At 41.1% G+C, this 25,465-nt stretch overlaps 1 protein-coding gene across 5 annotated transcripts in view; it reads left to right on the forward strand.

Annotated features, from left to right (window-relative positions):
- ROBO1 (roundabout guidance receptor 1) overlaps positions 1–25,465 on the forward strand; it is a gene marked incomplete at its 5' end in the record, with an annotated part of 1,547,889 nt that overhangs the window by 1,081,655 nt on the left and 440,769 nt on the right. For all 5 annotated transcript variants that reach the window (XM_082246143.1, XM_082246142.1, XM_082246140.1 and 2 more), the window contains one exon: positions 15,833–16,159. In XM_082246143.1, the coding sequence (XP_082102269.1) occupies positions 15,833–16,159 (327 nt within the window). The remainder of the gene's footprint in view (positions 1–15,832; positions 16,160–25,465) is intronic.

Raw genomic sequence — 25,465 nt, forward strand, 5'->3', positions numbered from 1 at the left:
AGCACTCCAATGATTTGTAACTATTTGCTGGAGGACAGACAGATAGGCATTTTATCATTCCCTGTCTATCTACGGTCACCAAAAATGTACTACCTGTAGAATGTTTATATGGACATTAACTAGTGTGATACTAATTATCTATGTTCTAATAGAAAAAAAAATAATTGAAACTAGGCATAACTAGGGGGAAATTTATACTGTAAAATTGATTATGACACTTTAGTACCAGAGTTCAGGAGGGCAAACTGTGAAACTAGAAGACCTTATTCCAGCACATATAGCAACAGTGAGGACATTATGCAGGAGTGCAGATTTTGGATCCCTCATTGCTTCCCCAGAGTCCATAGTGGATAGAGGTAAATTAAAGAGGAACTGTCACTTGTGTCTATACTTGTGTCTCAGTATCTTATACTCATCGATCCAAGCTTCTTTGCCACATCCTTGCTTCATCAGGTTTCCAGGTATGGAGAAGCATGTAACCTTCCCCTGGTGTCAAATGCTATATTGTGAAAAGTATTGGGACGCCTGCCTTTACACGCACATGTACTTTAATGGCATGCCAGTCTTAGTCCGTAGGGTTCAATATTGAGTTGGACCTTTTGCATCTATAACAGCTTCAACTCCTCTGGGAAGGCTGTCCACAAGGTTTAGGAGTGTGTCTATGGGAATGTTTGACCAGTCTCCAAGAAGTGCATTTGGGAGGTTAGGCAAGAAGGCCTGGCTCGCAGTCTCCGCTAAAATTCATCCTAAAGGTGTCTATTAGGTTGAGGTCAGGACTATTGGGCAGGTCCGTAAAGTTCCTCACCCCAAATTCGCTCATCTATGTCTTTATGTTGGTTTGGTTTGTGCACTGGTGCGCAGTCATGTTGGAACAGGAAGGGGCCATCCCAATACTGTTCCCACAAAGTTGGGAGCATGAAATTGTCCAACATGTCTTGGTATTCTGAAAGTTCCCTTTACTGGAACTAACCCCTGAAATAAAACCTCATACCATAATCCCCCCTCCACCAAATGATATAGACCAGTGCACAAAGCAAGGTCCATAAAGACATGGATGAGCAAGTTTGGGGTGGAGGAACTTGACTGGCCCTCACAGAGTCCTGACTTAACCCAATAGAACACATTTGGGATGAATTAGATCGCAGACTGCGAGCCAGGCCTTCTCTCCAACATCAGTGAATGAACACACAAATGCGCTTCTGTAAGAATAATCAAGCATTCCAATAGACACACTCCTAAACCTGGTGGACAGCCTTCCCAGAGGAGTTGAAATTGTTATAGATGCAAAGAACTCATTATTGAACCCTATGGACCAAGACTGGTATGCCATTAATGTTTATGTGCGTGTAAAGGCAGCCGCCCCAATACTTTTGACAATATAGTGTACCTTTGGCTTGATCAGTCATTTGATGAATAGTGTCATGTGAAGGGGGGACAGGAATGTCATCTACCCGTGTAAGCACTGACACCATCCCAAACCGGAGCAGGTAGACACCTGCAGCAGGGAGCCAGAGAGTGAGCACCATATGGTGAGTATACTTGCAAGTAGATGGGATGTTAGAAGTCACTATCACTTTGCTCTGAATGGGCAAAGTGACAAGGTCTCTTTTTAATTTTCCTTAAATTTCTTCTCGTGTTCATCGTTTTAATCTCCTATGCTTCATGGCAGAAATTGACATTCTCCTGGATATTAGAGGTTTCTTTTATGTTGAATAATTGCTCTCATTAGGCAAATCCAGTGACTGGCTGATAACCAGTATATGCATAACTCCCAACTTTCTAAGATGGGAATGAGGAACAGCTATTAGAAAAACAATGTAGTCAAAGGAGAATTATACAAAAAAAAAAGACTGGTTAAACCCACACATGCTTTTTTAGCACTATTATTTCTTTATATTTGCTTTTGAATTTTACAAATGCAGCAATTTAGAAACTGGATGAAAAGTTTGGCCTTGTAAAACATTTTTTGATAGATAACTACTAGTACATTTTGTATACAGCTATATAGGACAGACCAAAATAAGGGACAAATGAGGAGAAAAAAAAATGGACAGAGGGACTTTGTTCCAAATGAGGGACAATCCTTTGAAATCAGGGACAGTTGGGAGCTATGATGTTTGTACAGTGAGAACATTTTAGGGATACTGCTGCGAAAACAAATAGCTATAATGGTATTATTAACAGGCTGACAATATTTTATGCTTTGCATTGCAAAATAGCATTCAATTTTTCACTTATTTGACTACTTATATTTTAGTGTACGCAGCAAATACCAGCAGTGAAAGCGGTGGCATCTTCCGGAGAGAAATGAGGGTTAGGTATTGTCAGTCAATGAACAGTCACATGAGCCAAACCCAGGATTGTGGATGTGTGTGAAGGGGTTAGTGTCATATCTTGATCTCCAAGGTACTGTTACACACTAGTTATCCATAGACTCTGGACATAGACATTGACATTGTATACACTAGGAACCAGATCACTAAATCCAGGCACTTAGGACTTTAGCCTACGTCTCCCAATGCCAGACGGGGGTCTGCAAAGCAGCTGTTTATGTATTTTTAGAACATGTTTTCGACATTCGTGTTATAGAAAAATTTCTTCTGTCAACTCTACCCTCACATATGTGTAAATACCCCATCATGTGAATGACAGGGCATCTCTCCAGATTCAATCAAGCCATATGAAGCCATGGCATGCCTTGTTTCTCTTTCGTTGCTATGTATGGCCATTTCCGTTATAGCAATCTTTGCAGATAAAAAGATGTTGACCTAGGACAGAAAAGCTTTAATTTAAAAGATATCAAATAACTAATCAATTAGCAACTTTGTTTAGTAGGTGAATTCATGAGCTGTGTTGGTTGGTTATATCTGTACAGGCATTATCCTTTGGGAAATGTTCAGAATTTGCTCAGTGTCATAGAGAATTGCAGTTATAGCTGCTGTATTCTCTCTACACCTACCATTTAATGATTGTGTAGTCACATCATTCAGCATGCCCATGGTTTTCTCACAGCTATATCTCCCAAAACAACATTTTAATACATAAAAGAGACACCAAGGAATATGCATAGATTGATATGACATAAAGTGAACTTGGGTAAATAGGCATGGTTTAGTGGGTGCGGCATTGTCAGAGCATGGTAAGATAGAGGATTAACTACTAGAAACTCACTGTTACGCCCCCTAATGATGTAATAGACCAGTCTTGCCCAAGTAGGGTTCCATGAGTTCCTCCAGTGGTTGCTAAGGGTTCCTTGATCATTATGAAACCTCTGCCTCTCAGATAAGTGACCATTGGCCTCAATTATCTTTTTAGCTATCTGTAAGAAGGGATTCTTTCCGATGACCAATAAAGTAAGGAGCATTCTCCCCAGTGACCATCAAACTAATATACCATGAGTTGTAGATATAGTAGATATTAGCAGGGTTTCCTGAGCCCGGAAAGGTAATTTGTGGGTTCCTCCATGATAAAAAAGGTTGAGAAAGGCTGCAATAGCCTGTCAGCTCATCTATCCACTCCATTCCCCTATGCTACATTGGCCTACAGTGACACACAGGGGTTGATTTACTAAAGACGGTTGATTTACTAAAGACAAAAAGGCTGTTCCGAAATCACCAAAGCATCAGGATTAATGCATTTAAACTGAAACAAGTAAACTTGTGAAAAGTTTTAACCGAGTCTGAGACTTGAGTTCTACTTTAATCGCAGTTTTGGTTAGACTTATCAGTTAAAGGCTAAAAGTCCTGCCGGAGGCATGAATTATTGAGCTGACATTTTTCTTTGGTTCTAATGAATTATTTATACAGCACATGGTCTGATACAGTAAAACAATGCTTCGTTTTGAGAGATGGGCAATTGTTACATTGTTTAAATATCTGCTTGTGATGGATATTATTCTTGAGGCTTGCCAATGTTCCCGCTTACTACAGATTCTCCTCAATCAACAGCTCTCTTCATTCAACACTCTTGTGAATCAGGCAGATGTTGTTCATTTTGTCAGCAGCTTTATTTAGCAACTCCAGTGTGGGAATTTCTCTCCTCCAAAACCATTCTTCTGTGGATCTAGTTTTTATTATATACTGATTTTAACAGTTAAAAAATAAAATCAGAGAAGACAACAAATAAATGTAGGCAAACAGACAATTAGCGTAATGGTATTACATTTTTTAAAGTAATAATAATTAAATGAGTATTAATAAATAAGAATTTAATTTAAATACATAATTTAAATACATAATACGTGTATATAAATAAAACAATCAACACATAATAATACATTATTACAATATTAATACATCCTAAATACATTTAAATAAATAAGAAATAACAAAATATTTAAGTGGATCTAAAGGCAAAAGGTTTTTTACCTTACTGTAGAGAAGACAACAAATAAATGTAGGCAAACAGACAATTAGCGTAATGGTATTACATTTTTTAAAGTAATAATAATTAAATGAGTATTAATAAATAAGAAGTTAATTTAAATACATAAATACATAATTTAAATACATAATACGTGTATATAAATAAAACAATCAACACATAATAATAAATAATTACAATATTAATACATCCTAAATACATTTAAATAAATAAGAAATAACAAAATATTTAAGTGGATCTAAAGGCAAAAGGTTTTTTACCTTACTGCATTATGTTAAAACCTCTTGCGTGAAGCTCCCCCCGCAACCCCCTCTTATGAACTTGAACTCAATCCAGCAATGTGCATAAGAGCCAAGGCTCTCTTGGCTCTCTCCTTCCTCATTGGCTCAGATACAGCAGCAGAATCAATTGGCTACCGCTGCTGTCAATCAGACAGTGACGAGGGAGCGAGGGGCAGGGCTGAGCCCCGCCCTGTGTATCCTATGAACACACAGAGCAGGGCTTGGGAGCGAGCATGTAGGAGTGCCCCGTAGCACTCAGCTATAGGGCACATGTCGGGGGAGCCATGTGCATTAGCGGGGGACCCAGGAAGAGGAGGATCAGGCCAATACCATTGCACAGAGAAGGCAAGTATGACATGTTTGTTATTTTAATTAAAAAAAACAAGACTTTACAATCACTTTAAGCTTACTTCACATGTAAATAAGTTTATTCATAATATGATTTTGCAATTTAAAAAGTTCAAAAGGGATACGCCATGATAAAAATAAATTTTTCTTTTTTTTTTGCTAAGTTAGGGGCTGGGGTAAACTGTACCCTAGACCCTAACTTAGCAAAAAAAAGGAAAAATGGAAAGTGTTATAAAAAATTCTGTTTCTGAGGTGCAAAGTTTGCAAGTTACATTTGAGGGACTGAAAACCTTGTAGCCGGCATATAGTAGCCACAAACACAAATGTGGTCATGTAAACCTTGTTTCTACATTTTGAACATTCATTATTGGACTGAGGAGTGCTGTGTTTACCCATAAATATGACCATTATTGGTCAGTTAGGCAGTATGACTTTTGTTTGTAAAGTGTTTACTTACAGTGGACCTTGAAGATGTTGATGTTGACATGTTTTTGAAGTTACAGGCTAAGGTCTTGACATAATGACCCTGGATATACTGTATTACCTGACCTAAATCACTGGTACAAACTTGCAGCCACTGAAGTTTGAAAATCAGGACTCCAGCCCTACCATGTCAGTGACCCATTACTGAAGTCAGGATAAGAACGGCAGCTCTGCTGTCTTAGCCTTTAAAAATAATTATGCAATGACAGCTCCATATTTCTATTGACAATGATTTCCTTTAACCAGTGATGTACAAAGTTATATATCAATTCCTTGGCCATGGTCGACCAAAGAAGTTAAGTACACATGCTCAGCGTCATATCCAGAAGTTGTCTTTGGGAAATAGAGGTATAAGTGCTGCCAAGGTTGCTGCAGAGGTTAAAGGGGTGGGGGGTCAGCCTGTCAGTGCTCAGACCATTCGCCGCACACTGCATCAAATTGGTCTGCGTGGCTGTCATCCCAGAAGGAAGCATCTTCTAAAGACGATGCATTAGAAAGCCCGTAAACAGTTTGCTGAAGACAAGCAGACTAAGGACATGGAATACTGGAACCATGTCCTGTGGTCTAATGAGACCAAGATAAACGTATTTGGTTTCAGATGGTGTCAAGCGTGTGTGGCGGCAACCAGGTGTGGAGTACAAAGACAAGTGTGTCTTGCCTAAAGTCAAGCATGGTGGTGGGAGTGTCATGGTCTGGGGCTGCATGAGTGCTGCTGGCACTGGGGAGCTACAGTTCATTGAGGGAACCATGAATGCCAAAATGTACTGTGACATACTGAGGCAGAGCATGATCCTCTCCCTACGGAGACTGGGCCACAGGGCAGTATTCCACCATGATAACGACCCAAACACACCTCCAAGACAACCACTGCCTTGCTAAAGAAGCTGAGGGTAAAGGTGATGGACTGGCCAAGCATGTCTCCAGATCTAAATCCTATTGAGCATCTGTGGGGCATCTTCAAACAGGAGGTGGAGGAACGCAAGGTCTCTAACATCCACCAGCTCTGTGATGTCGTCATGGAGGAGTGGAAGAGGACTCCAGTGGCAACCTGTGAAGCTCTGGTGAACTCCATGGCCAAGAGGGTTAAGGCAGTGCTGGAAAATAATGATGGCCACACAAAATATTACCATATGCATTTTAACTTAGGGGTGTACTCACTTTTGTTGCCAGCGGTTTCGACATTAATGGCTGTGTGTTGAGTTATTTTGAGGGGACAGCAAATTTACACTGTTATACAAGCTGCACACTCACTACTTTACATTGTTGCAAAGTGTAATTTCTTCAGTGTTGTCACATGAAAAGGTATAATAAAATATTTACAAAAATGTGAGGGGTGTACTCACTTTTAGGCCACATTCACACTGAAGCGGCACCACTTCGGGGGCGACCTGTTGCACGGACTTCATATAATGGAAGTCTATGCAAGTCGCCTCCAGGTCACCCCGAAGTAGTACAGGACCCTTTTTCTAAGTCGGAGAGACTTGTGTCGCTCCTATTAGAACCGGTCCTGTAGCACTGCATGGACCACGATGGGCCGCGACTTGTCAGGCTGACAAGTCGCCTGACAAGTCGCGGTAGTGTGAATGGAGACTTAAGAGATACTGTATATATATATATTGGTCAGGACTAACAAAATAACAGTGTTTATAGAAATTCAAGTGTCTTCAGGGAAAGTGCATGGATTAGTCAGCGTATATTTTTTTTTATTTATTTGGCTAGACATGTGCTACAGTTCTAATGTTCTTTGTCAAATCTGTACAGCTGTTTATATTCTATGGACCTACTGGGAGAGCTATGAATACTGCTAATGTTTATCTCTTTTTAAAACTCCAAAGCTGATCCAAAATGTTTCTAAGTCATTGACCTAGAACAATCATTCAGAAAAAGGTAATGTTAGGATACCTCATATGCATTTCTTTTCAGGTCAGGGCTTACGTCAGAGAAAGCCATGCAATTAGCATTTTTTTAGAAATAGCTCAGCAATAGCAGACAACATATTCCTCTTGGTATAGTTGCCTTTAATGACCATTCGTAGTGGTTCTAAATAAAGAGGTGGCTGGTGAAACTTAAAATCCCCCTGCATAGTAAATACATGGCTGCTACTTATTATATGAAAAGATGTACAATTCTTTTTTGTTCGGCTTGCTGTCCTTTTTGCTGATTGGTATTATGCAGCCATGGCTTTTTTTAATAAATAGTCCAATTAAAGCGAGAACTGAGAATGAGGAGTATCACCTAATTTGCAGCATTCATTTTGATGAATACCCAGAGACAAGCTTTCCAGCTGGGTATCTTAATGGGAAGAAACAAAGCAAGGTTTTGGTTTTCTTTTACTGAACTTTGTAACCCTGTACCCTGAGATGTGTACGGAGACATTTGTAAAAAGGACGCCTTTTTTCCTGTGAACATTTTTGAAAAAAAACACACAACTAATGAGGAAAACAAGCACTTTTTTATCCTCTGTATAACACATATGCAGGACCTTTCCTGAATACACAAGAGCAGTGATTTTGTGGTGTTTCACGTATCTTTGAAATGGTCTTTAATGCAAGTTAGGTCTTTTTTATTGAAGTTTATATCCAGCCAAAACTTTTTTTTATTCTTATTAGTTTGTGGATAGAATGGGGGATTAGAACCTGTCAGATGTTTACTGCTATCCGGGAGCGCTGTTAGGGTGGATGCACCTGGGGGATTTTTTTGTTTGGGTAATTAAAATCATTTTGCAAGCAATCAGTTTTAGAGCCGGTTCACACTGGGGCGACTTGTCAGGCGACCTGGTCGCCTGACAAGTCGCCGCGGGTCCCCTGCCATAGAGTAGCACAGGACCCGTTCTAATAGGAGCGACACAAGTCGCTCCGACTTAGAAAAAGGGTCCGGAGCTTCTTTGGGGCGACCCGGAGCGACCTGCATTGACTTCAATGATATGAAGTCCGTGCCGGCAACTCCGAGGTCGCGGTGCACAGGTCGCCCCGGCAAGTCGGGTCGCGCCTGTGTGAACCGGCTTTAATGGATTTGTGATTAAATGAGCTAGAAAATTATTTTACCAAGTATTGTTTTCACATAATAAAAGCTGAAGGTCAAACGTTGTACTTCCTTTTCATATTGTGGGATCTCTTTGTGGAATTTCATTGCGTTGTTTGTGAATATGTCCGTTTTTTTAAAAGTGGAGTTCCACCCTAAAATGTAACTTCCGTCCATCTTCTTGCTCCAGGTCACCTGAAAAACAAATGGATAATCGCAATTTTTTTTTTACTTACCTTGTTTTAGAAGATAGTATACTTACCTTACTTCCTCTTCCTCCCTCTGCGGCCACGGCGAGTCATCACTTCCTGGCTTTGCAATGATTCCTGGGACCTGAACGTCATCGCTCCCAGGAATCAATGCACCTGCACCGGCCCCGACGTCAGTTCTGGTGCAGGCGCCGTCATACCTTGCTAAACAGCTTCTGGGCATGCCCAGAAGCTGTGCAGGGATGACGCTGCAGCCCCGGAAGTGACGGCGGGGCAGGTGCAGTGCATCGTGGGACCGAAGAGGATGGAAGAGGACGCAGAAGAGGATCGTGCTGGCTTCAAGCTGCCCACACCTGAGATGGCAGCGTTGGACAATACATTTTCAAGGTAAGTATTTCTTCTTGCAGGTAAGTGCAACCTGGGACAGTTCAGAGGCTATCCATTGTGGAATGCACTAGCCCTGACTGTCCCGGGGGTATTTTTATGTATTTTTTTTGGTTTTAGGTGGAACTCCGCTTTAATGGTATGGATCCAACTCTGATGTTGAGATACTGGATGAAACACATTCCTACAGTTTCCCCGTCGTAGTGCAGCCCTTTTTATGCTAGATGGGATTTTTTTATAAGGGCCTCGTCTTTTAGCTTTAGCAGCAATAAGTGTCTTGTCTGCTATACTTTGTAATTGGTAGCTTGATTGGTAACTTGATACTACAATCACCCAAGAACTTTCATCCAATGCCTGCTTGACATGGTGTGGACTGAACTAATTGGGCATAAAGCAAATACCCTTGTCTATGCAATGGGCAATATAAAGCATATGCATTTTAGGGCCTGTTCACACCGGTGTTGCCCAACACATATGGTGTGCATGGGCCCTAAAGCACCTGTACATTTTTTTCCAGTGTACCATAATGCATAGATGGTTCACATTTTTGCTATGGTGAATGAAATGCAGGTTCATTATGGTGGGTTGAGGAGACATGCAAAATTAATGTCCCTGCAACAGACATTGTAATGACTCGCACAAACAATGGTTGGCGATGCAGTGATGTGATCAACATTTGTTCAACTGCAGTGGCCACATATGGATCAAAATCCAGCTGGTCCCTGCTGAACCGGCCACATTTTGATCCAACTGTGGCCACCATTTAATGATGAACTTTTCATCCAGTGTGAGCTTCCTATGTTTGGCCTAAGGCTCTTTTCTTTTTTTCTTGTTATGTCTGCTTATCGTCGAGTCAATATGACACACCTTGTCAGCTATGAATGTCAAAAAGAAACACAGTAGCCATTGTATGTGTACAGAAAGAAAAGGACTTAAGCAGTATAGATTACTATGTAATATCTGCTAACCTTATCTAACAAAAACGTGTTACAATTATGGCACTGAGAAAATGGAGTATTGCTATAAGCAAAAAAAAAAAAACAGCTTAGGGCCTCATTTACCTGTTTAGGTATTTTGAAGGGCTTCAATGCTCAACACTAAGATTTCCATGACATTCCATTGTGCCCATTCACATCTAAGTGGTGTTCTCTCGTTTGATGCTTAGAAAATGGACAGGAGTTTCTTTGGCCCCAATAGGCTGCAGTGGAAGTGCCTAAAAAACACGCATAATGCACATAATACTTTCCATTGACTAAAGCAAAAATGTTCAAGCCTGAAAACAAGCAAAAACGCACAGTGTAATGCAAGGGCAGCCTTAAAGCTTGTACACACTTGCCCAATATCGGCCAGTTCAACAGAAACGAACTGACATTTGGCCAGTGTGTACAGCAGCCTGTCCAACAGAACCTAACATCCAGCTTCTGTCAAATGGGCATGCTGGAAACCAGTAGCTTATCAGCAGTCAATGGCTTTGAGCGCTGACCGATGTGTTCTGACAGGGAGGGCAGTCTCCCTGGCAAAACAAAATAGCTCAGCAGGTAGATCTCTGTACTAACATTGCATAGTTAGTACAGCGAGCTCCTCTGTTTTTGATTTGTTTAGCCCGCTGGGTTGAACAAAAGAAAAACTGCCTGAGTGTACCAGGCATTAAAAGAAAGCTAAATCCTCCTTTACAGACAAGAAACAGCCATCTTAGCCTGTTTGATATGCAGTTGCCATGGTGCTGCACATGTGATCAGTTATGACACCAGCCTTTTGATGGCTTGACAGTTTTAAAAGCGTAAAGCCACTGTGCCTCGAATGTAACTGTTTTAGGAAACAGTTAAATAAGTAGGTTTAGTTCTGCTTTAAATTGACCTTGTGAATAATTATTTTGAACAATTTGTCCAACTGCAACCAACCACAGCCAGCAAGCTAAATGAAAAAAAATGATTGGATCCCTCCATCCACACAAATGAGATGGATGGAGGAATCCAACCACCAGGACATTGTTTTCTAACAGTGGAAACATAAGTTTTCCAACGTATCTCTTTGATGGGAGTCAATCAACTTCTGTCAAGCAGGAACAGTCACATATTCATTGAAATTTGACTGGTCCATGCTGAACTGGATGAATTTCAATCAGTACACGACCAGCTTTACTGACACACAGGGTATAACAAGAACAGGAAGTGAGAGGAAGAAAGAGGAAATCTCCCCATTCAGAAACCTGACGAAGGTGCTACACTTTACAATGTTTGTGTTATATTTGTGTCTTGCCTTGTAACTGCACATGGATGGATGAGCAGCCCTGAACATGAACAGTTCACGTGTAGGGCGGTTCACGTACTGTATGTGTATACCCACTCGGAAGTGCAGGCGTACACTTGCAGCATCTGACAGTCTGAATTGTACAGATTGCTGGCCACAGCTGTACACCAACACCTTTTACTACCATGTAGGCAGGTGCAGTTCATCCTCTCTGCTGTAGAAGGTGGTGCTGTTCATCTGACCGCTGTGCAAAGGAGAATGGAGGTTGATAGAAGTTTTGTTCCTCTGTAGATGTCATCAGGGGAGCAGCAGTCCAATTGGATGCTGCTGCCCAGGCTAACCTCCATGTCCATCTTTAGTGAGGGCAATGCTAATAAATTGCAGTGTCGAGTGGCAGTTGGGAGGCATTTGTGAAGGGGACAGTGTAGGGACAGGGCCCCGCTGGCTAGTGACAGTATGGCATTGGTAGAGGTTTTGGTCGAGGAGGGATAGTGCAGAGATACTGCACCTGACTCCACCATCTGGGGACAAGGACCTACCTTTCAGTTTACTAAAGGCATCTATTCTGCCTACCAGCCACCTCCTTTATCCGATGCTCTTCCGGTAATGTAAGCCAATCACAGTGCAGAGACTGTGAATACCACCAACATTGTTAACAGCTATTGTACCTGGGTTGCCTGTAATATTGAGGTTCCCTTACCATATTTTTTGGAACTCTAATTGAGCACTTTGCCTCTGCCTTCCTTGTGCTATTTGTTACTGGTACTTTTCCAAAATAACAATTGTGCCACATTCCTTTATTTATTACAGGTACTTATATAGTGCCATCAATTTACACAGCACTATATATATATATATATATATATATATATATATATATATATATGTATTGTACATTCACATCAGTCTCTGCCCTCAAGGAGCTTACAGCCTAAGGTCCCTTACTCACATTCATACATACATATGATAGGGCCAATTTAGACTGACAATTAACATACCAGCACACCTTTGTGTGCGGAGGAACCAGAGTACCCGGAGGAAACCCACACAGGCACAGGGAGAACATGCAAACTTTAGGCAGATAGCGCAGTTATTGGGATTTGAACCAACAAACCCAGTGCTACTTGGCCGAAATGCCAACCACTTAGTTGGTCTCTGTGTTCCTTTACCCTATTCTGGGTAACAATCAACTGGCGCTGCCCACAACTGAGCATGGAAATACGCTAAATTCTTACTGCGTACGCCCAAATGCTTCCATGTTTGTGAGACCTAAGGGAGAGAAGTAAGAGCAGAGCTTCTAACCCTTGCCTACTCTATCCAAAAAAATATTTTAGCCAAAGTGTAGCCTTATACAAAGAGGGCACTTTGAGGGGGGTTCTAAAGTGATCTGCAGACTATTTAACAAAAAGATACATAAAATGATATGACCAAAAACTGGATAACCCTCGTAATTAATGGGTGAACATTCCTATTTCAACAAATATTCTTCTCTGGAAAGAACTTTTGACAAGAAAATTATAGCATTGGTGTTGATTGCAGGGTTTAAGTAATATTCCAGTAATAAATGGTCTCCTTTTCAGCAAAATGCACATTTAATAGGGCTTGAAAATCAAGCTTGGCATGCATATAGAATTGTTTTTTAATAACTAGTACATAAGAAGGAAGATTAGGATTCAGTTGTCAAGGTCATTATATCCCTTGGGCGAGCATGTCACTGGCGTTCCTGCTAATGCGCAGAATCTGCCAATCAAGAGTGTTTTAGATCTTTTGTCCTGTTCGGCTTCTAGCAATTTTCCGAGGTTCTAAATCGAAGGTCAGGTTACAGTAAGCAAAGCCAGGATGCCGGTAATGGACATGCTTGTTACTCTCTCTAATGTTGTTACACTCCGCAAAACAAGGCGAGATCACTATTCATTATAAGATAATATTAACTTTTCATATTGATACTATCCTCTCAAATTTCACCATTACAGTTTATATATTTATTTTTTTCGGATTGCATTTGTCTACATTTCAAAGATGAAGTCTAATACACATTTGTGGGCATGAACTCCAAAGGCAGATGAAAAACTGAGATGTTTTCATTATAAAAGGGCTGAAGTCAGACCTCAGGATCATCACTAGTTCTATATCCCCTTAAAATGTAATAGGAAAGGGAAGCAGTATAAGCCAATTAGGTGGAACTGCACAGTGTTGTCAGTCTAGCACAGTAAACATTCTTACAGGTGGGGCAGCAGTGCAGTAACCTCATACCACTGCTTGTTCACTATTTAGTCAGCATGCTAGAGCAGAAGGGGAACCCCACTGGATTCCTCAACTTTCTAGAAAATGTCGTTACTCTCCTGACTATGCAGCATGACAAGAATATGCGTATAATAAAAGGAGAATATAAACCCGTTCACATATACAGTATCTCACAAAAGTGAGTACACCTCTCACATTTTTGTAAATATGTTCTTATATCTTTTCATGTGACAACACTGAAGAAACTACACTTTGCTACAATGTAAAGTAGTGAGTGTACAGCTTGTATAACAGTGTAAATTAGCTCAAATAACCCGCAAAATAACTCAACACACAGCCACTATTGTCTAAACCATTGGAAATAAAAGTGAGTACACCCCTAATTGAAAATGTTCAAATTGGGCCCAAAGTGTCAATATTTTGTGTGGCCACCATTATTTTCCAGCACGGCCTTAACCCACTTGGGCATAGAGTTCACTGGAGATTCACAGGTTGCCACCGGAGTCCCTTTTAACTCCTCCATGATGACATCACAGAGCTGGTGGATGTTAGAGACCTTTTGCTCCTCCACCTTCCATCCACAGATGCTCAATAGGGTTTAGGTCAAGCATGTCTCCAGAAAAGTAATAGAGGGCAAATCTTCCAATGGGGACACTAGTTCTGGTGAGCTTGGGGTCCCCAAGGAACTCCCTTAATTTACAGGGATTTCCTCTCACTTCCTGTTTGGCTATAGGACAAGAAGTGAAGGGAAATCTTCACAATGAGACACAGTTGGTGAAAAAAAATCTGACGGGTTACAACCCTCCCTCGGTCTATCAAATATGAAAAAAAAGTTTTGCCTATACCTTACTGTAAGGCATTCTATGCATAAAGATAAAAACATTCTGTACTGCAGGATTCCCCCCCCCCCCCATTCCCCCTTATACTTACCTGAGCCTGATCTCGATTCAGTTCTGTGCACAAAAGCAGCAGCTCTCTCGACTCTCTCCCTCCTCACTGGGCAGATTGATAGCAGTACGAGCCACTAGCTCCCACTGTTGTCAATCAAATGCTGTTATAAGGGAGCGAGGCCAAGCTGCACTGTCTGTGTCAATAGACACAGACAGGGTGGCTCGGGAGTGAGCTCACATGAGTGCCCCCATAGAGAGCAGCTTTCTGTGGGGGCACTCACCGAAGAGGAGGAGCCAGGAGCACCAGTGGGGGACCCGAGAAGAAGAGGATCGGGGCTGCTCTGTGCAATACCTTTGCACAGAACAGGTAAGTATAAATTTTATATTATTTTAACTGAAAAAAATATCTTTAATATCAATTAAGCGAACAATGGGAATATTTTCTCTGTGAGCTCATAGTTGTGGGGGCAGTAGGAAGGAGGTGGCATTTAATAAGTCAAGTATGGGGGAGAGGATTTTGGGGTGGGCATCACACTGTTCAAAGAGCCAAAAGGAGGTAGAGGTGGCACTAAGCATGTAGAACCATGTGCTCTAATTAAGTACTGACACTCCCAATATTTAGTATATGTTTCAGCTATACATATTTCTATTTGGCTGACATTATCAGGGACATACTGTATATAGTAGTAAAAACCTAATAGAAGTTGCAACCCTTTCAAATGCTGTTTGAACAGAAAAGGAAAAAAAGTTTTGGCAGGCTTTTCACTTTAATTCTGATTGGTTGCCTTGGAATGCTGAGCTTCGTTGTAATTTACTGTTTTGTTGTCACATTTTTGAGGTTACATAATAATACACTAGAAACAGCAAAGATGTTCTGTAAGCCAGAAATCACCTTTAATTAGCTTGCAGATGTTAAGCTTCTGAAATCTGATTGGTTGACATAGGTTTCCGCATTCCTCTGCTCTTACATGTTCATTAAATAAATACCTTGTTTATGTTTTTTCGAAAAAACTTTTAGGCCACCATATAGTTATTTTACATTCAATGGTCCATTGTGGAGGATATCTGATTACTTGGGTAGCGCAACAGAACAGCAGCTGCGTATCATACATAGTGTCTATGTTCGTATATTCTATAGGCTTAAGTCTATTGTTAATACACTTATATGACAGGTGAATCATCAATTATTTAACACAGTCTGTATGTGCCAACTGTTCACCTTTTAAAGGGACAGCATCTCCTTTAAACACACCTTTGCCATCACCTTCACCACTGTCCATAATTCCCATAATCTGTCAATTACTGTAATTTTTTTCTCTTTCTTTTTTTAACTCATTAGGTTCTCGTCTTCGGCAAGAAGATTTTCCTCCTCGCATAGTGGAACATCCCTCGGATCTCATAGTTTCCAAAGGTGAACCTGCCACATTAAACTGTAAAGCAGAGGGCAGACCAGCTCCTTCCATCGAGTGGTATAAAGGGGGTGAAAAAGTAGAAACAGATAAAGATGACCCTCGCTCCCATCGAATGTTGCTGCCGAGTGGATCTCTATTTTTTTTACGCATCGTCCATGGACGCAAGAGCAGGCCGGATGAAGGGGTCTATGTCTGTGTGGCTCGGAATTATCTTGGGGAGACAGTGAGTCGCAATGCATCACTTGAAGTTGCCAGTAAGTGACATAATTTACATTCTTTTATGTGTTGGATGAAACATATCTGCTTTGTTTAGTTATGTTTCAGTGAATAACTATTTTAGATTTTCTCTTAATTTTTTTCTAAAATAAATCCCTACAGTAAAATAAAGGCAAAAGGGAAGGAAAAAGAAGTCCAGTGACGGATTTGCCAAAATGGGACAAATGCCCTCCAGGTCTATCTTGTTTTTAAACTCAGCCCTTTTGATCTATGTATCTCACCCTATAAAATGGCTTTTTTTCCTACTGGCTCCTCCCTTCTTTTTCCACAAGTGGAGATTTTTCTTATTTTTCCAAAGGTTTCTAACCTTAACATTTTTTTATTTCTGACATAGCCCCCCCTCTGCCTCCCTAGATGAGGCATTTTTACTGACAGGCAAACGCCATTAAGAACAGAAATTATCTTATTCCTTGATCCTGCAGGCTTCTTTTCAGGGGTACACAGCTGACCCTTAAAAATCACTTTGCTTGGCTGGTTCTGTGGGTGCTCCTTCCCCTTCCCAGCTACCTACTCACATTCCAGGGCTGGAGGGGATTGGAGAAAAGCATTGGCTATCCTAAAGTCTTCAATTTTATCATTTGTATTTTTTTCTCATTTACTTAAAATTGTATTTTTATTTAAAACCTAATAAATATGTCTTGCCTTTTAAAAGAAATCTATTTTTATATAGATTTATATTTTATATATTTATGCAAAGCAACAATTTTGGAAGATGTTATTTTTATTTAAGAAGCTGTTAACAGATGTGCACAAATAAGGATAAAAAATGTGGTCTACTCATCGTTAGTGGCTGACAATGTCACATTGTATTGTGGGACATTAGGTAGAGAATGCTGAAGCCCAAATTGAGGATTTTATGCAGGGTGATCTAGGTTGAAGGGCTTCTTGGATACAAGAAGTAATGTGCAGGAACCTTTTCATACTTGATAATTACACATGTTAGCCCGCACACCATGGATCTTGCATAGCAGTCCCAAAAACTTTAAGGATAAGGATAAGTGCAACGTTTATGATCCACACAGAACCCCTTCGTCACATGCCTGATGAAGGGGTCCTGTGTGGCTCCGAAACGTTGCACTTATCCTGATGTGATGTGATCCTTTTTACATTAAAAAGTTTTTTGGACTGCTATGCAAGATCCATGGTGTGCTGACAAACATGTATACTTATCTGTGATGTATCCAGTGTCCAGCTGGTGATCGCTACAGCACCCACAACAGATGTGCCTATAACTAGGAGCATGTGTGATGGGAATATGAACTGTTCCTTTTCATACTTGGTCTATTGGTAGATATCAGTTATTCATTTATCTTTTTTAAATTCTTGGTTGTACCAAAGTTGTACCTAAGTAATACTGAGAAAACTGCAGGAAATTAAAATGTTGAAGTAAAATAAAGAAATAATATCAATAAACTGTTTTTAATTGTCATAAAATATATATATATATTTAAAATCAAATATTATTTTTTGGATATAACATGGTGTGGGTGGATTTCTGTGAGTCACAGGCTGTGTCACGCCCCTCCAGCCTGTGTCCTAATATAAGAGGGAGGTGAAGCCACCATTATTCTACATCTTATATCCAGCCTCAATTGTGTTAAGCTGATTAGTGGGCATGGAGGAGAAGGGAGGGAGTGGGCTGTCATTTACCATTGTGTATACTCTCACATATAGTGGTTACAAATACACTCGCGCCAAAGAAAAACAAAAACCAATCCAATTATATTAAGACTGCTGCTCCTCCAAGCCACTATAGGGCACAAGATATATGTATATAAAACAAACGCAACTGAATATACAATCAGCAGCACAAGTTCAGGAACCAATTAATAATTTACTAAACATAGTGAAATAATGAGTAAACACAATCTATCAATAATAACAATAAAGTGCTCTGTGCAAATAGATAAGTGAAAAAAAGAGAAATATAAAAATATATAAAATGTAAAAAACAAAGTGCAAAAAGTGTGCAAATCTAGTCCAAAAGTCCAACAATAACTGTGTGCTGGGTCCTTAGTAAGTATCCCACCAAGTGAGCACAGTCTTCCCAAAGTGCAATAATTCTTGATTATAGTGATGGTGGCACCCTCCGTGTTGAAAAACGGAAGAAATTCACACTCACCAGATAATGTTGACCCCTCTTACCATCTCCTTGATCTAAATACAGGTTTTCAACTTGTCTTCCCGATGGGTCCTCTCCACTAGGTGGATGCTTTAAGTGAAAATCCCAGGAAACACAAATAGAGAGAGAGGCGGACTCCTCATAGTATAGTACAATATAAATGTCAATTTATTGAATAAAAACTTTTCCCAATAAGGCAGATGCAGTAAATTACAAAAACCTGGTTTCCCGCACTGTGCTAGGGAGCTGCATCGCACCAGAAGAGCCAGCAACAGCATGCATTCCAGCTTGTGCGCAGAACGAGGTGACGTGCATGTCAGTTTGATGTGTTTTGTCATAAGATTGACGTCATCGGAAGCTGATGACGTCAATGACGTCAATTTTATTAGTTGCTGTGATAGGGAGGAAATACTCATTACAGAAACTCTCTCAAAACTGAGCATGTGCAGAGTTGCCATCACAGCTGCAAAATCCCTAGCTGAATTGGGGACATGTACAGAAGGTGGTGATAGAGAACAGCAGGATAAACCAGTTTTTTTGCAGAATACAGAAAACAAAATACCATAGTGACTGAGTGAGTATGAACAGCATATAATACACCATTTATTTCTAGTTTTTTATGATGTGAGCTTAGTGACACTTTAAGTACAGGTGCACTTTAAGTTATACTGGATGTTAAATAACCTAATTATGAATCACAAGAAATGAGCAGAGCTAAAGATTTAATGATATCCTTTTTTCTTAAGAAAATATGTTCATGCATACAGAAATAGATTTATCATTGTTTGCAAAAGAGCTTTGAATTGAATTTACCTACAAAGCACATACACAAGTGCTCTCCACAGCACTTGTACATGTAAATGAAGGTGCACCTGTATTTTATCCTTATTTGCACTTACTTTAGAGGTAATATTAAAAGACCAGTAAATGTCAGATTCAAATTACCTTCAATTAACGCACTGTTAGTAAAATTCACAAATAAAAGCCATAAGTTTTAGCAGGAGGTCAGCTGCATGTGGCCACATATGTCATCAAGTAATTACTACACCTACAATTGTGATGATTTCTTAAATGTGTTTATTTGAGAATAATAATATTAATAATATTCATTATTATTATAATTATGTCTTAGAAAAAAAAAATGAACAGGATCAAATTATAGAAATCATGGCTTAATATGGATTTTTCTCCTATCCACTATAATCCCACCCAGGTCCAAGCCAACTAGTTCTATTTTTTAATAAAACCTTTCAAAATACCCATCCTGTCTATGAGATCAATTTTGGGACAGTTGGTGGACGTGATTTTATTTGAGTCACACAGTGGTTTAGGTTTACTGGCCCTTTAAATTGCATCTAAACCCAAGAACAAACATTTAATATATTGCAGCTTACAAGTCCTTTTATGAGGCTGAATTAGTATTATTTTCAGGCTTTTTTTCCCTCCACTTTTAGCTAGTGATCTTGTCCTAGGTCCAAGGGCAGTGATGGTGAACCTTGGCACCCCAGATGTTTTGGGACTACATTTCCCATTATGCTCCTGATGCTCCTGTGTATAGTTGAGCATCATGAGAAATGTAGTTCCAAAACACCAAGGTGCCAAGTTTTGGCATCACTGGTATAGGGTGATAACACTTGCATACTGTCCAGTGTTGATGAAGAAACATTATCACCCAAGGACAGAACCACAGAATCCCTCTCACTCTCCTCTTCTCTATAGCATAGGGGAGATGCTTTGTTATCTACATAAATAGCTAGGACGTTCTGCACCACCGGAGGACGCGGCGGACATTTTTCTGGTTACCTTGCCAGCTGTCTCACTGTAAGAAGGGCCTGTGTACTGCATTTGTTTGTGAGTTTTTTGACCTTTTCAAATTAAACCACTTTGTGATACTTGCTGCACCATGAGGAGTCTCTCCCTTTTATATCTGATCTGAGGTCTGCTACGGTTAATGTTGGGTCACCAACCGAGGACTGTGAGCTCTCCTGTCCGTATATGATTGTACTTCTGATTGACCTTTATAATGAGGATCAATCTTATCCGGTAAGAGGCTTTAAAACTTGGGTGCTATTGCTGGTGGTGGTTCTTGGATGAAATACTACCGTCAAGATCTTCTGAACACTGGTCTTTGTATTCATCATTCTATGTGGACTATATAAGAACTGTATATGTCACCTGCTTAGCTCTACACTTAATTTTTAATATCGTATGGATCTGTTATTCAGGATTTGTGTTAGCTGCTGTTGCTATATCAGTTTATATTAAGGTTGGCGCAGTATATACTGTAATACCTTTAACCACTTTACCACTGGAGGATTTTGCTGTCTTACGTCTGGGCCACTTTTTGCGATTCGGCACTGTGCGACTTTAACTGACAATTGCGCGGTCGTGCGACGCCATACCCAAACAAAATTTATGTCCTTTTTTTTCCACAAACAGAGCTTTCTTTTGGTGGTATTTGATCACCTGTGCGATTTTTACTTTTTGCGCTATAATCAAAAAAGCGTTTATTTTTTAAAAAATAACAATATTTTTAACATTTTTTTATATGAAATTCCCCCCCAAAAAAATGTAAAAATCAAATTTTTTTTACATTTTTGGCCAATTTGTTTTCTGCTACCTATGTTTGGTAAAAAAAAATCACAATAAGCGTATTTTGATTGGTTTGCGCAAAAGTTATTGCGTTTACTAACAAAGGGAAAGATTTCTGTCATTTTTGGTGTTTTTTTTTAACGCGTAACGGCGGCGATCTGCGATTTTTTTTGTGGGACTGCGACATTGCGGCGGACAAATCGGACCCTTGACTGACATTTTTGACACTTTTGGGGGTACCAGTGACATTACTGCAGTAATCAGTGCTATATATATGCTGTAGTGTTATATATATACTGTTACTGTAAAAATGACACTGGCAGGGAAGGGGTTAATTTTATTGGAGAGGGAGGGGTTAATGTATGCCTGGTGCTTACTAACATGTGGGGGGGGGGGTGACTGAGTGACACAAGGACAGATCGAGGGTTCAGCTATGCTGAACTCTGCAATCTGACCCTGCCTGTCACTTAGGAGATCCGCCCGCTCTGTTTACACAGGCGGGCGGATCTCCAAAGTAGATTCCCCGACGATCGGGGAAGAGCAGCGGCGATCGCTGGCACTCCTCCCCTGGCCCGACTCCCGCTGTGACTGAAAACAGCGGGAGCGAGCCTCCGGCGGCGCGCACGCGCCGCCGAGAGAGGGAAATGTCTGGTGACGTAGACCTACGTCGCCAGACGATAACGAACCACTGTGCCGCAGTAGCAGCACAGTGAGCAGTGGTAAAGCGGTTAAATGCCCTTTATTCCCAATCAACATGCAAATAAAATGTTTCAATTGAATAATTTTGTTTTAGAAAATACCTAATTGGAGACCCCATCACTGGGTCTTTCAACTGTCTCTCTCATAAGATTGTGTTTTTTTTTTTTTTTTTGGGGGGGGGGCAGCAGGCTCCTGTAAATGCCACAGCACCTTTCTTCAAGCTTTAGATGAAAGAACACATCCCCAGCATCCATTTACAGATACACCCCTGATGTCCATTGAGTGCTGTTTGCTGATTAGTTGTTTTATTACACCCTAATAGCGTAATAAAGCAACTGATGAGCATATTGCCCAGCCAAGGTTTGCAGCACCCTTTGGCCAGCAGGGATGCACGTCTAAAGGAATGCCAGGGTTGTGTTCTTTTATGTAATACTCGGAAAGAGCAGCGCTTTGGCTGACGCCAGTCCTAAAGATAATGCCCACTGATGACAAAGAACAAAAAGACTGATGGCAGATGATATCTGTAAGCAAGCCGATAACAGCACAGATCAGTAGGAGAGGGCATTAATGACTGGTATATTGTGGAGATGCAAGTTAGCAGGGAATTGAGAATAATCAGTTTCAACATAGAGGATGACTTGCTACAAGTATGGGGAAAAAGGAAAGGCTGAAGTTCAGCTTTAACATGGACTGTTTGGCACTCATCAAACAGACATAACCAAAAGCTTTCAATGGTAAAGTTACCAAATGAAGGGGAGAAAATAGAGTTTATTGTTAGGATTTACATAGCCTTTAACATCAAACAGCTTCATTTTGGTGGGTCAGCAGTGGCATTTGGTTGTATTTGATGGACTGGGAACAGGAAAAGGCTTCAGTGTTTGTAATGGTTTCCATTTAGCCTTTCACTGTAATCTTATCAGGTTGACTTGAAACAGAAGTCACTTGCATATTTAGAAACTGTCAAGTGAATTTAATATGCTGGAATAATAACCCTGACATAAGCCAAAACTAAACTGGCCTATTGACGTGATCCACATAAAGTGTGAAAAACTGAATGGTATAATTAATGTCCAATACTTTGTATGTCATAAATATTTGATATGTTAACTGTGTGGGACAGATTGGGTTTGGTCCAGATTAGACTGCTGTCTTAAAATGGAATAAATGACCTTCTTTTCTGAGCCTGATTTATTTTACACATTTCAGTTAGAAAAACACTGAAAGATGAGAGCATTACAGGGTAATTTGGAATAATTATTTCTCGCATTCTCTATTTTTCTTACTGTGAAGGCCAATTTTGAGGTTATGTATGTGTTTTTTACCCGCAGTCATTGTTATTCTTTGGCTGGTTGTATTAATACATATTGATATGCTTTTATCAGTATTTTGATATATTTTTCCACTTTTTGCCAAAACAGAAGACTATCAGAGCTGTAGCAGTCAGGGGGTGAATTGAATAAAACCAATATTTGTTTATACTGGGCAAAAGCCCTTGATTTCAAGAGAGACCTAATCTGCATTCTGCTGGCCTTGTAACCTTGTTAAATTGCTTGTGTATTACAGACCTATTTTGTCTGTCTAGGGATTTTACAGTTTCACAAGAATACTTCATAACTATTCTCCCATACATTCCAGAATCAGTTTGCGGCAAGATTTTAGCTATTTGCAAAGATCCCCACTGACTTTGGGCAAAAAAGAGCAAGTAACAACACATTTCTTTCAGGTCTCACTTAATTTGCAGGGCAGATATGGTGCTCTAGGCAAGTCAGCAGCAGCCAAGTCCAGTAACAAAGTCCCTGCTGTGCCTGCACTGGCAAACAAGTCAGCAGCAGCTGAGTCCAGCGACAAAGTCCCTGCTGTGCCTGCACTGACAAACAAGTCAGCAGCAGCTGAGTCCAGCAACAGAGTCCCTGCTGTGCCTGCACTGCCAAACAAGTCAGCAGCAGCTGAGTCCAGCGACAAAGTCCCTGCTGTGCCTGCACTGACAAACAAGTCAGCAGCAGCTGAGTCCAGCGACAAAGTCCCTGCTGTGCCTGCACTGACAAACAAGTCAGCAGCAGCTGAGTCCAGCGACAAAGTCCCTGCTGTGCCTGCACTGACAAACAAGTCAGCAGCAGCTGAGTCCAGCAACAGAGTCCCTGCTGTGCCTGCACTGGCAAACAAGTCAGCAGCAGCTGAGTCCAGCAACAGAGTTCCTGCTGTGCCTGCACTGACAAACAAGTCAGCAGCAGCTGAGTCCAGCAGCAAAGTTCCTGCTGTGCCTGCACTGGCAAGCAAGTCAGCAGCAGCTGAGTCCAGCAACAGAGTCCCTGCTGTGCCTGCACTGGCAAGCAAGTCATCAGCAGCTGAGTCCAGCAACAGAGTCCCTGCTGTGCCTGCACTGGCAAACAAGTCAGCAGCAGCTGAGTCCAGCAACAAACTCACTGCTGTGTCTGCACTTGCAAACAAGTCAGCAGCAGCTGAGTCCAGCAATAGAGTCCTGCTGTGCCTGCACTGGCAAACAAGTCAGCAGCAGCTGAGTCCAGCAACAGAGTCCCTGCTGTGCCTGCACTGGCAAGCAAGTCATCAGCAGCTGAGTCCAGCAACAGAGTCCCTGCTGTGCCTGCACTGGCAAACAAGTCAGCAGCAGCTGAGTCCAGCAACAAACTCACTGCTATGTCTGCACTTGCAAACAAGTCAGCAGCAGCTGAGTCCAGCAATAGAGTCCTGCTGTGCCTGCACTGGCAAACAAGTCAGCAGCAGCTGAGTCCAGCAACAGAGTCCCTACTGTGCCTGCACTGGCAAGCAAGTCATCAGCAGCTGAGTCCAGCAACAGAGTCCCTGCTGTGCCTTTACTGGCAAACAAGTAAGCAGCAGCTGAGTCCAGAAACAGAGTCCCTGCTGTGCCTGCAATGGCAAGCAAATCAGCAGCAGCTAAGTCCAGCAAGAGTTCCTGCTGTGCCTGCAATGGCAAGAAAATCAGCAGCAGCTGAGTCCTGAAACAGAGTCCCTGCTGTGCCTGCACTGGAAAACAAGTCAGCAGCAGCTGAGTCCAGCAACAAAGTCACTACTGTGCCTGCACTGGCAAACGAGTCGGCAGCAGCTGACTCCAAAAACAAGGTACCTGCACTGGCAAGCAAGTCAGCAGCAGTTGAGTCCAGCAGCAGAGTCCCTACTGTGCCCACACTGGCAAGGAAGTCAACAGTACAGCAACAGACTACCTGCTCTGCCTGCACTGGCTGGCAAACAAATTTCCACTGCAAGCACAGATGTTTGCCACTTCAGGCACAGTAGACACTCTGGGCTTTATTTGTTAAAGCTAGAGAGGGCAAAATTAGTCACATTTCTGCATAGAAACAAATCCGCTTCTAACCTCATTGTTTAATTAAGGTTTAGCAATAAAACCTGGAAGCTGATTGGTTTCTCTGCAGCATTGTGACTAATTTTGCCCTATCTAGCTTTAGTAAATAAACCCCTCTAGAACACCATTATCATATTAGTACACAGACTGCAGTGCCCATGACCAACAGATCTAACAACGGCAACGCCAAAGACCTGAAGAACAAGCGGGAGTTCCTGTTCTCCTCAAAAGGGGGTTGGCTATGTTTTATATCATACACTAATAAACTGATCATTGTTCCTCAACCAGCTGAAGGTTTCATGATTTTCTGGTGACACATGGCACTTCTTTCCACCTCCACAATCTGCACTCTTTGCATTTTAAAAGGAAGAAAGAGCAGCGCCATCTAAGTGTGGCAATGTGGTATGTTTAATCCAAAATGAAGAATAAAACTCACAATATAACAAAGATGTTAGTGCATGTAGCTGTGTAGGGCATTCATTTGCGTAGGGGTTTGCCTGATGAAGGAGCAAGCACGCTCCGAACGCACGG

Source organism: Pelophylax lessonae, assembly GCF_965119305.1.
Source record: "Pelophylax lessonae genome assembly, chromosome: 2".
Lineage (NCBI taxonomy): Eukaryota > Metazoa > Chordata > Amphibia > Anura > Ranidae > Pelophylax > Pelophylax lessonae.